Genomic DNA, 12,192 nt, shown 5'->3' on the forward strand with positions numbered 1-12,192 from the left:
AAGTTTTCCATAGCTAAAGCCTAGATATGCAACTCCAAATGCTCCAAAGTGTGCAATCTGTTTGAGGTTTGGTTTGTTATTTTTCAGGTGGTTTGCTCCTCCTCCCCCTTCCTCCCCTCACTCCTGCTGCCCCCCCCCCCCCCCCCCGCCTTTGGTTTTATTATTCTTGTTGCTTTTTTTTGTTTGGTTGGGGTTTTACCCCCAACTGATGGCTCTATTATCTCTATTACCTAAATGATGTAAATTTCTTTCCAAACTTAGGTGGGAGGAGGGAAACACATATACTTTGTAAAATAAGAATAAGAGCTTTTTAAAATACAGCTTTTTTAAACTTATCACTATTTCTGCAGAACAAACAAAACCCACATCAGTGATAAAACAGCACATGCTGAAAAGCACCAGTCTGCTGATCTATCAGTTCTGTTTTCAGCAAGATACTCACTCTACGGGAAACTTCAGCATGATTTATAGCATCAGAGGCACAGCATTATACATGGATGGTGTATACACATGTGTTACAGATGTTTTGCCAATAATCTTTTTCCTTAAAAGGTCATGAAGATACAGTCCCAGTAAAGGCTGCTATCATATTTATCAAGCAAAATAATAATTTACATCTTACAATTATTGTTTTTTTAGGATGATAAACTTTTGGAGCAATGAAAGCATTTTGGTCAGCAGGGTTTTAACCCAAGTGCGTTGGAATTCTTTCTTCTAACTAGCAATTTCTGAATCTGGATTCTTATTTTTAAAGTTTAATTACAGAAAAAATAATTTTACAGTTTGTAGAGCACCATCATTCTCTTCTCTCCAAGAACTCAATGACAAAACCAAAAAGATTTGGACAGTCTTTTCAAGTTGTCAAAGTGCCAACAGGCAGAAATTTGACCCAGTATTTGTCCATCCTTCAGGCATGCTTGTGTTTAGGAAAAGAACTTATCACACTAGTCTATAAAATGCTGCAGTTTGGGATGTGTTGTATAAAGAGCTGAGAGAAAAACCCTACCCTGATGCAAACCCTGAAGAGCGAGTATCAGAAAGGGCAAAATCTGCAGCGGTCCAAGACTAAGCCTCGTGGTCTCTGCACTAATCAGAACCTTCAGTCAACTCTAATCTGGATTTTTTTCAGACAGACAGGTTACTTGATCAGAGGTCTGACTGGGATTTAAAATCTGAGATTAGGGAATTGAAGGATAAGAATGCAGAGAGAAACTACACCCCTGAATTTGAAGAAACAAGGGGAAACTCAAAAGATCTGCTGTTGCATAAAAATTCAACTCATACTTTGATACACAAACAAGGAATCTTTAATTCTGGCAAAGCTGTCACTTTTTAAAACCACCTTCTTACTCATAAAACTAGGATATTACCTGACTTTTACAAGGTAATATATTTCCAAGAATAAGAAAACTATGAATATAAAATAAATATCTATAATACTGGGAACAAGCAAGCAAGCTGTAAAACAAGTAAGGTCTGAAACCAGCAGTGGAGAAGCAGAACATACAAACTGCTTGCTGACAAGTGATGGGAATCAAAACTCAGGGGTTCAACGCCAGTGTTCTTGATTAAACAAAATCAAGAACACAAACTGGATCCAAGCTTGAATTACAACACAATATGAAAAGGCAGAACTGCCAATCCTCAGGCATCTCAGCTGAGGTGGAGCATAATGTCTCCTCCTTTTGAGCACTTTTTCAGGGTACTTTGGGGTGTGTGGGGTGAGCTCAAGAGGCTGACAAAATACAGTGGTAGTTTCTTTCCTCCATTCAAATTGACGAGTTTTCTCTAAGAAGAATAATTTTGCAGGTCATTAATGTTATTCTAGAATACGGCTCTGAATTGAATCAAAACCAGTGTTACCAACTCTGCAATTATTGTCCATGTAATTCTGCATGAAAAAACCAGGGACTGAAAGAGCCAAGTATATTAAGTCAAAAAATAAATGGAAAAAAAAACAGGCTAAGCAAAACCAGATAAAGACCAACAAGCCTTCAAACAAAGCATGCTTGAATTTTTTTTTTGCTACTGTAGTAACTCAAACTCAATGACCTTGTTACGTGCTGTGGCACATTTTACTTGGGTCTGCTGCAATTGTACCATGTGGCCAAAGGTTGTTAAAGTGGAGCACATTACTGACGGCCTGTGGTGCATGGGGGCATGTGGAACAGACTTTCATGACACAACTGCTGCTCCTCTCAAGCAAATACTTGCTGACCTAAGTCATCCCTTCTTAGGTATGCCGTCCTAGGTAAGAAATTATTAGGACAACTTACTAGTGTTATTGTATCATTTGTGCATTGGAAGGATAGAAATGTCTTCAACAGCTTACAGGAAAGGTTTGAGAAGGATAAAATTCATCAACATTAGGAAAACTGAAAGCAATTATGCTATTGCTTAGCATGATATTTGATAGGGAAAGAACGCTTTGGGTTTCTGTGGCTGAATGTAAACATGAAAAGCTGTGTACTCCTACAGTGTACAACAGTACATTTCAGTTATTAAGTCTTGTAGAGTTTGCATAATAAACTAAAAAGCATTGTATTACACATTCTTAATCCATAAAAACTTTTTAAAAAAGAACACGCATAACAGACGTAATAAAAAGTAAATGGAAACCAGAATTGATGACAATCTATAATGGTGATTCATGTTTGAGACTACAATTTAGATCAGTGTATATATAAGTTTAAATAGGAATCACTAATAAATTTTGTTGATATTGAGGTCAGGTTTCTGCAATACACCAAATCCTAAACTTCTAGTCCATAAATACCTTCACTGCAAGTAAAACATAAATCTATTATCTTTACAGCAGCTGCAATCTGAAAAATATGCTCTTTTAATTTTGTTGCCTCATGTATATCTTATTAACCTAGAAGCAACCTCAATGAGAAATATATGATAAAAAACAAAACCCTCAAACCCTAGCTGGATGATCAAGACAACTGTCCTTTTCAGCCACTCTCACCTTTCCTGCCATCAAATAAAAGAAAGTTTTTTACAAGATAAAATGGCCTGCTCTTACAGGGCTTACATAGACAAATTCTCAACAGCAATAAGTCTCAATTAGAGATGACTAGAAAGTTAATTTTCCACCCTCATCCAAATTTTAATCTTATTCAGATTAAAAGTGAATAGTCAATGCTTGCTGTAGGAAATTAAATTAAAACATGTAAATACACAAACACATAAACTTTGCATTAAAGTGCTTTTTAATTGTGTTTATATATAATACAAAAATTCTAAGTTAAAGGTCCAAATGCAAAATGTGAAATGAAATATTTTATCATCATCAAAACAACAATCTCACAACTACTTGTTTTGTCACTTACAAGTGAAATACTTGACAAGAGCATGCCAGCTTTAACATAATTTTCCAATTTCAACTAGTTTTTTCTTTGAGCATTTTTTGACTAAACCTACATAACACCTGGTAGTATTGAACAGAATTCAGCTATTCTACTTTTCCAGAGTTATTATATTGTTCTAAGAGGATTTATAATGCTCACAGGTTTCAAAATACTACACTCATCCTCCTTATAATTTTATTTTCAGCTCCACTACCTCTTCTGAAATGTAGTCTTTTCTGTTTCTCTCTCTTTTAAATCCCTCTTGACTAACAAGAGCAGATCTGATCCATCTGACCTAGAGGCTGGCCACATCAGCTGCTGAAACAGTGCAAGTGAGGAGGAAACAATCTCTGAAACAATCTCTGAAACAAGAAAGGGCAAGGAGGAGATGCAGGATGGGACAAAAGTGGATGGAGCCAGGAACTCTGAAACCTGTTTTGCCACAAAGAGGTTCCTTACAGAGGGCCTTGGGTTTCTGTCCCAGGGGACTGAGGATGAATTGCACATGCACACTGTTTTGCTTGCAAATTCAAATGGAGAGCCCTTTTAACCCACACAGGAAAGCAGAAACATGCAGGTGGAGAATATCATGGAGCAACTACCACAAGAAAGACTCATGCCAGCTCCCAGTTCTCTATTGGGGCCGACTACGTTTTCCAATGGATTTTTGGTTCAGCTGCTGACTCATAAAAGAAGAATCTGCATAGTGATGAACAAACCTTAACCCTTCAGAAAACACTGAATTTACAGTGGATGATACTCACCTTTTACAACCAGCCTAGCAGCAACTCCTGTGAGAAGATGCAATTATTCAGCAGAGATGCAGTTTGTAAATTACGACTAAAGGGGAAAAAAAAGGGTAATGCATGAATAGAAGAAAAAATTAAATACAACTCAAGTGCTTATTACTGGGTAACTACTGCATCCTATTCTGCTACTAAATGCAGCTGAAACTTCCAAGAGAATGTGCCCTATGACAGCAGTTAAGGAAAGCTGCAGTAAATACTATAAATGGCATTGCATCCCTGAAACATAAGCAGCCCTTTGACACAGTTCAATTACATCTGTAAAGCAAAGGAATGGAGATGCTAGCATCAACTCTGACACAACATATATTTGAAACACTGCCAGAGAAAGGTTAAATGGAAAGGTTTATATATTCCCTTTGTGGAACTCTTCCTATTCATGTCAAGGATTGTTCACTGAACAAAATGGCATGAGATAAGTGATTCTGCCTAAAGACCAAAAAAGTCACCATGAGAATATCTTAAAAAAAAATTATCTGCTGAGAATGGAACCTAGACAATGTTTCATATTAAAAAGTAAAAGTTCTAAAAAAGTAAGAACAAAATCTGATTTTAAAAGCTTTATTTCATGACATAAGAACACTAACTACAGCAGAATTTTAAATGTCCTTAACTCGTCTACAGCCACAGAAAGTGTATGTTAAAATCATATTAAAGCCATGTATATCATAGGAAATGAGAGACAGAGGCCTCAAGCTAAGGGAGCACTGGAATCATGCTTGTATTTTATCTAGCTGCAGAGTTCAAGGCGAGCCCCTGTGTACTTAAAGCTATCCACACAGAATGATTCCAGATAGCTGGGTGACATCTGGAAAGGTCACACTGTCCAGCTATTTGCTCCAAGGCAGGAACAGCTGCCTTTTTTGATGGAATGACATTTTGGACATATGTTTATCTAACCTGTTTCGGTGATGAAGAATACTCATAGACAAGCTGTTCCTCTAGCCTTATCATACAGGAATCTGCTTTACTGCAATTTCAGTCATTAGCTGCTGCTGAAGACAAGTTCCTCTTCTGTGGAAGCCTTTTACACAAGTTAAGACTGTTACCATGTGACCTCTTACTTTTTTTCTCTATGGCAGTGTTCTTTCCTTTTTTCTTCACATGACAGCCCTCAATTAGTCCATACATTTCTTAAAGTGCAGTGCTTGAAACTGAAGAAAATATAACTCTTGGGATCTTATCATGGTTGAGTGGAGCACAGGTGTCATTCATGTTTTGCCTTGTACCTACCATCATATCAATCCTTACATTTCTTTTGATGGATCATCCCATCTAGATGCTACTTTTGAATCTGTGTGTTCAACTCAAGCACCATGCCTGACCCTGGATCTGGCCTCAGAACCTGCTCCATTTGTCTGTTTCAGAAGGTTGGGTCAAATCCAGCCCAGAAACACACTCTAACACACTGCCCCTTGGTTGAAGGACAGGAACAGGTCACACAAGCTCTTTCAAACCCAAACATTTAGCACAACTGATTGCTCAATGTTGACTGCAAGGAGTGCTAACTGAAGTTAAGTTTATTGGTTGGATGAAAAAAAAGAGAAGAGGAGAAAGCGGAGGAAGTGTTCCATGATGAGACACAGCACCCAGCACTCACAGATGTTACTTTAGGGCAATGTTCTGTGCTCATTTGTGAGAAGCCACAACCAAAAACAATCCTCATGTGTACTTAGCATGGCCTCTCTGCATACTTCTCCATAGAAAGCAAACTCATAGGTTCTTCTTGTTCCTGCTGTGATTATGCAATTCTCCAGTTTAGTAAATACAGCATCTGCCAATTGCACCGCATTAACACTCCCAGCTCAGCCCTCATCAAACCTAAAAGTTGGATATAATTCCACACTGCTGGCAGGCTTGCAGTATTTCCTTGTACTGGATCCTAAATGCTCCCATCAAATTACTTTTGTTCCCTCTGCAGAGAGTCCTCAGGAGAGATTGCCTTAACCAAAGCTGCCTTAAATTCCATTGGTATTCACTTTCCTTAGGAAGCACGAACCACACTGGGAATGCAAAATGCCAGTGACCCCGGCTGTGTTCTCAGACTGACTGCAGCCTTGGTAAGTTTTGAAACTGGGAATGTTACAGAGATTTCTTTTTTCCAGGGCTTTTAGAGTTACAAGCAGCAGAACTGTGCAGTAATTCACAGAGTCCAATGAAACCACGGTGACTTTTATAAAAAGCAGCGTCAAATGATACTTTTATTTATCTTAATATGAAATTTTTATCTCCTTTATGGAGAAAAACCAGTAGCATTCAACAGAGCATGTGACAGCTGTATTCGGTGTACTTCAAAGCAAACCAACTGTCCAGGCACCACTGCATAGCAGTCCTGCAGGAAACACAAGTTTCAGGTCCAAAGCTCCATCTCCTGAGGTCTGTGCAGGTTTGGGGACCTGCAGCACTGCTCCACCAAAATCTGCCAGAAAGTCCTTAATGAAAAATACTAAGGTCTGTGACTTCTCCTCAGGAAGTCTCTCATCACCTGACATTATGCATTTCTTCATCTACCTCCTTCATGGTCTCAGGAGTCTCTTCCTTGAAAGGAAACAGCCCTCCTAAACTGCATTTTTAGAGGAATCTGGTATTCAGTAAGGCAGTAGATGTCAGAAGATTTTGCTTTAAATGGCCTGTATGTGCTGCTAATAAATTTTTCACCAGACAAAAAACTATTCCAAATTATAAAGACTTTCTCTTCATTCAACTACATTTGTTTACAGTGTAGAGAGATAGTTCCCCTGTTATTTATCATCACCTCCAAATTACATGTCAGACAAAACCTAACATCTGAGTCAAGTATTTGCTGGAGTTTAGGTGCCTGCATGAGGATATAAACTCTGAACAGGAATATTCAGAGCCAAACAAAAACACTTTTTCCCAAGGGATTTTTAAACTTTCAATGAACTATGAGTATTGATCTTACTGTGGAAATGAGTTTCTGTAAAGCTGAATTTAAGACCTAAGTCAACCTCACTATAGTCTTAATTTATCCACTATTTACGAGCAGTATTTCAAACCACTTTTTCAGAGGAAATGACAAAGACAAAAATGACCAAAAAAAAGGGGAAGAAGCAGTATGAAAGTTGAGAAAAAGAGATTACAACTTTAGGGAGAAATCTTAGTGAAATATATATGATAGGCAAATAGGATTTGCTCTCAAATGTCACTAGGATCCTCTACCCCAGTAGTCCTTGTTTACATATCAAGTATTAAAAAAAAAAAAAAAAAACACCAAAAAACAACTTAAATGCAGAGAAAATATACCTGATATACATGTTATCTCATCTTCTCATCTTGTATTTCTTTTGCTACTTCTAAGATAAAAGCCAAAGGTCGTAAAGTACAATGATGGAAGTTCAGTCTCAATTACAGATTTTTTTTTAACAGAGTAAAATTCAGGCAATATTGAAATGTTACTATTTCAGCAGTAGATAAATGATAGATAGATACTCCTTAATAGCAATTTATCCTATAAAAATAATTTTACCCCTCCTGTGAATGCTGATGTCTGGAGACAGCAGAAGTCCAATGATTATAAATTATATCAGGATTCTGGAACATACTTTGACATATTGAAATAAAAATTACAATAACAGCCTCCCAATTCTGACTGATGACATTTGCAAAAGAATGTAACACTGTCAAGACTTTGTGGCAGCACTTCAACAGCGAGCCCTCACTCACACAACTGGATGCCTTAATTGTTTTGTGAGCTTTCAAGAGACTGTCTGCTTCACTTCACTTAATGTTATATTCTGATTGGCCACTGTAAAACACACATACACACAAACTTCATGTTTAAGAACATCCATCCTGGATTTTTAGCATTTTTGTCATCAAAAGGGACGTTCTGTGCGGGCCCGGGGGCGGGTGGGTGGGTGGGTGGATGGATGGATGGATGGATGGATGGATGGATGGATGGATGGATGGATGGATGGATGGATGGATGGATGGTCGGTCGGTGCTGGAAGGGAGCCGGGCGGTGCGCGGCCGCCGCTGCGCCCCCTGGCGGGCACAGCCCCGCTCCGGCCGGCGCAGCCTCAGCCGGGCACGATCCCGGGCTCGCAAACCCCCCGGGGCAGCCAGGTAAGTTCCGGCATGCCTAGGAAATTATTGCACTTGGATTGGTCCGACTTGATTTTCTGCGGTAAGATAATTCTAATGAGCTGGCAAAAAACGCCTTTGCATTTTTTTTTTTTCCCACGTCTGCTGAAATGAGCGCGTATCCCTTCGGGAGCATCATCAGAAACCCTCCCCGGCTCCAGCTCTGCCGGAGCTTACTATATGTTTCTATTTCTTAATACTGGTATTCCATTCATTTTCAATAAGGGGGTTTGTTAGTGAGTATTTGACAAAAAGGTAAAAACAGCATCCTCTTAAGAATTTGCAGCTACCCCAAATATTTATTATTTAATTCTTTAAAGGCTTTATCTGAGCTGATCCAAAGGGATATAGTAGGTGCTAAATAAAGTAAAACCTTGAAACAGCACCTTTTTTCATTTTGACTCACAAAACCTGAAGTTGAATTTCTGGCTTTACAGATTTTTTTTCTCTTCTCACTGATTGAACACAGTGAGTGTGATTGAACACACCTTTTTTTTTCCTTTCCCCAAATAGCAAAAAGGAAATAAAACTCAGATTTTGAAAACAACATTTCATTATTATTGTAATGACATAGATTTTTTTTTAAATCAAGAAGTATGGAAAAGATGCCAAAGTTATAAACATCTAGATGCCAAAACTGACTTCAGATTGCACATCTTGCTACTTAAAGAAAACAACTACTTGCTATATTTTCTTTAGAATGTATTAAATATCAAAATTATATTTGCCTGATTATAAACTCCTTCCTACATCAAACACATTCAGGAAGACACAAGACATTATTAAATGATTTATGAATAAGCAATCCACTGGTAAACCTTCTATTTAGCACCTCCTGGTACAGAAATTGATGACTACTACAACTTAATAGCCTAAATCAGGGTTGTGTGGTGTTTATTTGCCCACTGATATATTATACTTCATTTAGTCAGTCTTATTGGCTGCAAACATTGGCTGAAAGATGATAAACTTTGTGAGTTCAGTCCACTACCACACAAGATTGCAAATCTCCTTTTCTAATATCAACACTACTCTTCCCCCCTCCCCTTATAACTCACATTAACACCAACATTTGTTGCCTACAGCCCCGAGTGTAGCAGCATGGGCTTTGCAGCAGTACATGAAAACTCCCTCCCGGCTTTTCCCTTCGGCCCCAAGTGACATGCGAGCCCCAGCAACCTGCTGAGCTACCCCGTCGTTCAGCAATTCCAAAGCTCAGTGGTGGGCCCCTGCCCGGGAAACTCCCGCTCTGTCTAGTGCATAATCTCTCTGGACATTAAAAAACCTACCCAGTCTCTCTTGTTTGGGTCAGTTACACAGTGACCACAAAACTTTTCACACTTGTATCAAACCTTTAAGGAAAGGAGGAAGGGGCAGTTCTGTTGCACCAGGGAAGCCAATAGGCATGTTCCATCTATTAATAATCTAGCTGGTATTTCAACTACACAGGCACAGCTTTTGAAAATACCTGTAAGCCAGAATCTGCTGCAGGAAGGTCCCCTGACACACAAACCCCACGACCTTTTTCACTATCCGCAAATGTGCCAAGGTTTCCTTTAACAGCTTTCCCCTCCACAGCACAGGAATGCAGGATACAGGAGGCTTTAGTGATCCAAAGGGAACCCCGTGCTGCGGGAAACAGTGGCCCAAGAGCAAGCACTACAGGTGCTGTGTGTCATGCATTAACAGGTGTCTCCGAGAAGGACTGACAGGAGCACCCTGACACTTCACAGCAAAGTTAGTCAACAGAGCCTCTCGCTCCTGAGGAACAGGTCCCACAGCGCCTGGGGCTTCTTCCTTTATCCTTCTCCTTCTCCCAGCGCCCAGTTTCCAGGGAAGGCTGCAAGCTACCGACTTCCGCGGGGGAGGAGAGTGCCCGCTAGCTCTCCCAGGCAGGATCTGCAGGGAAACTTTGCCATCCCTCCACGGCTCGCTGCCGGCAGAGCTGGGGGCCCCCGGCGCGGCAGGGAGGGCGGGCGGAGGGGGGGAGGCTGTCGGGGACTCGGGGGGCTCCGTCCCTCCCTTCCCGCTTCTCGAGGTGAGCCCCCCACGTCTCGTACCCGGCTGGGAAGGAGGCTCGGGGACCCCGCGGAGGGGCTGGGGAACAGCACCGGCTCCCAGTGATCGCGGGGCAGATTCATTAGAGGAGGAAAGTCCCGAATTCTCGTTAAAATAAGGAATGAAGCCACAGAGAGCTCTTTCCGGAGAAGCCAGGGTAGGAAAGGATGAGACCGGGACCCCGGGCCTCTCGCGGGTGGAGGGGGAGCCAGCCCCGAACGGCGTTTGCCCTCCCCGAGTAGGGGCCCGTGGAGCGGCCGGCAGAGCCCACACCGGGGGGCTGCGGAGCCGGCCCGGCCCCCGACCCCAGCCCCGGCCCGACCCCGCCCCGGCCGCGCTGCCCCGGGCTCGGCGGAGAACCCGGGCCGGCCCCGCCCGGCAGGTACCGGCGTTGCTTACCGCGGCTCTGCCTCGGCGTCTCCCCGCCGGCGAGCTGGCAGCGCTCGCTCAGGCACTGGAAAAGTAATAGAAATCCGGCGGCTAGTTTGCTCCTCCGCAGCTTCGCCATAGCACGGAGCCTGCCGAGACAACTCTCTGAGTGCGGGGTGCGCGCCGCTCCTCGTCGGTGCTGGGGAAGTCCGGGGGGCGGCGGAGACCAGCCCTAGCAGGCGCCGAGCCGCTCTGCGCTCGGAGCAGCGCTCATACAGGGGGGCGGCAGGGACGAGCCGCGGGGCTGAGGGCGCTGCACCGGGTCTGGGGAGCGCTGGAAGGAGGCGGGGGGGGCTCCGTCCCCCGAACTCGCGCGGCCGCGCCGCTCTCAGTCCAGCGGCATCACCGCTAGGGAAAACAAGCCCAGCCTCGCTGCGAAGTGCCAAACTCTTCCCTCCTCGCAGCCTGCTGATAGATTTTAGGAGAGCCACTGAGATCCTCCCTTCCTGGCTTGCTCCCACCCAGCTCCCTTCCCCCGCAGGGTGAGACAGGATGCCTGAGGGACGGAGCCTCTCCTCGGTGTACCGCTACCGACTAAACCGCTCCGAGGGAAACCAGCGGGGAAACGTTGCAACCGGAGCCAGCGGACCGGCCCCGAGTACGGGGGGAGCAGGACCCGGAGGGCGGGCGGATCCGCCGCGGGAGAGGATGCGCGGGCGGCGGGGAGGCAGGCGGAGACGGACGAACAAGTTCTCTCTCTCTTTCGGGGCGGTTTCCGCGGCCGGCGGCGCTGGTGCGGGGCCGAGGGCAGCGGCGTGGGGCGGGCGCTCCCCCGGCCCGCAGCGCTGCTGCCGCCCCGCCACGCAAGTGCGGGCAGGGGGCTCGCCTGAGGCCGGTCCCGGCCGCCGCCTCGCTCTGCCCCCCGCCCCCTCCGCGGAACGCAGTGGGGCGCAGGCGCCGGGGCTTCCCCGGCTCTCCCGCCGCTGCCGGCGGGGCCGCGCTCTGCACGGCGGTCCCGGGAGGCGCTGCCGGGCCGGGCACCTGGCCCCGGCACGGCTCCGAGCGGGGCGGGTCGCTGCCCGGACTGAGACAGCCTGCGCTGCACGGCGAGGGCGGGGGGAGGACGGCGGGCGGCGCGGAGACCCCCAGGCCCGGCCGGAGCCCCGCGCTCCTTGGGACGGGGCGAGCCCGGCCCAGCGCCGCCCGCTTGTTCGAAAGTTGCCGTGTAAACGTGCGTCAGTGTCGCGGACGACAACTGGAATAGCGCCCAACCCCCCTGAATCCCGTTCCCCGCTGCCCCTCTCCCCCCCAGTTTCCCTGTGTTTTCGGGTAAAGCCGCCTCTTTACTCACTCACACTCACACACAGACGCCCCTCCACCCCCTCCCTTTTATTTTCTATTTCTTTCCGCAAACCAAGGAGTTGTTTATGTACACTCATCACTTCAAAGGTGCAATGACTGGGAGGGTTCTCCCCTTCCAAAAAATTATCTTCATGCTTGAT

General features: G+C 44.5%; 1 protein-coding gene across 3 annotated transcripts in view; it reads right to left on the reverse strand.

The window, feature by feature from the left end:
* PLXDC2 (plexin domain containing 2) overlaps window positions 1–11,763 on the reverse strand; it is a 258,860-nt gene extending 247,097 nt beyond the window's left edge. For 2 of the 3 annotated variants that reach the window (XM_026795770.2, XM_026795772.2), the window contains exon 1: window positions 10,721–11,763. In XM_026795770.2, the coding sequence (XP_026651571.1) occupies window positions 10,721–10,829 (109 nt within the window). In that variant the 5' untranslated portion in view covers window positions 10,830–11,763. The remainder of the gene's footprint in view (window positions 1–10,720) is intronic. The other variant, XM_005480311.4, reaches the window with a different exon arrangement.
* Between the last annotated feature and the right edge of the window lie 429 nt (window positions 11,764–12,192).

The sequence above is a fragment of the Zonotrichia albicollis genome, chromosome 1 (genome assembly GCF_047830755.1).
Source record: "Zonotrichia albicollis isolate bZonAlb1 chromosome 1, bZonAlb1.hap1, whole genome shotgun sequence".
In the NCBI taxonomy this organism is placed as follows: domain Eukaryota; kingdom Metazoa; phylum Chordata; class Aves; order Passeriformes; family Passerellidae; genus Zonotrichia; species Zonotrichia albicollis.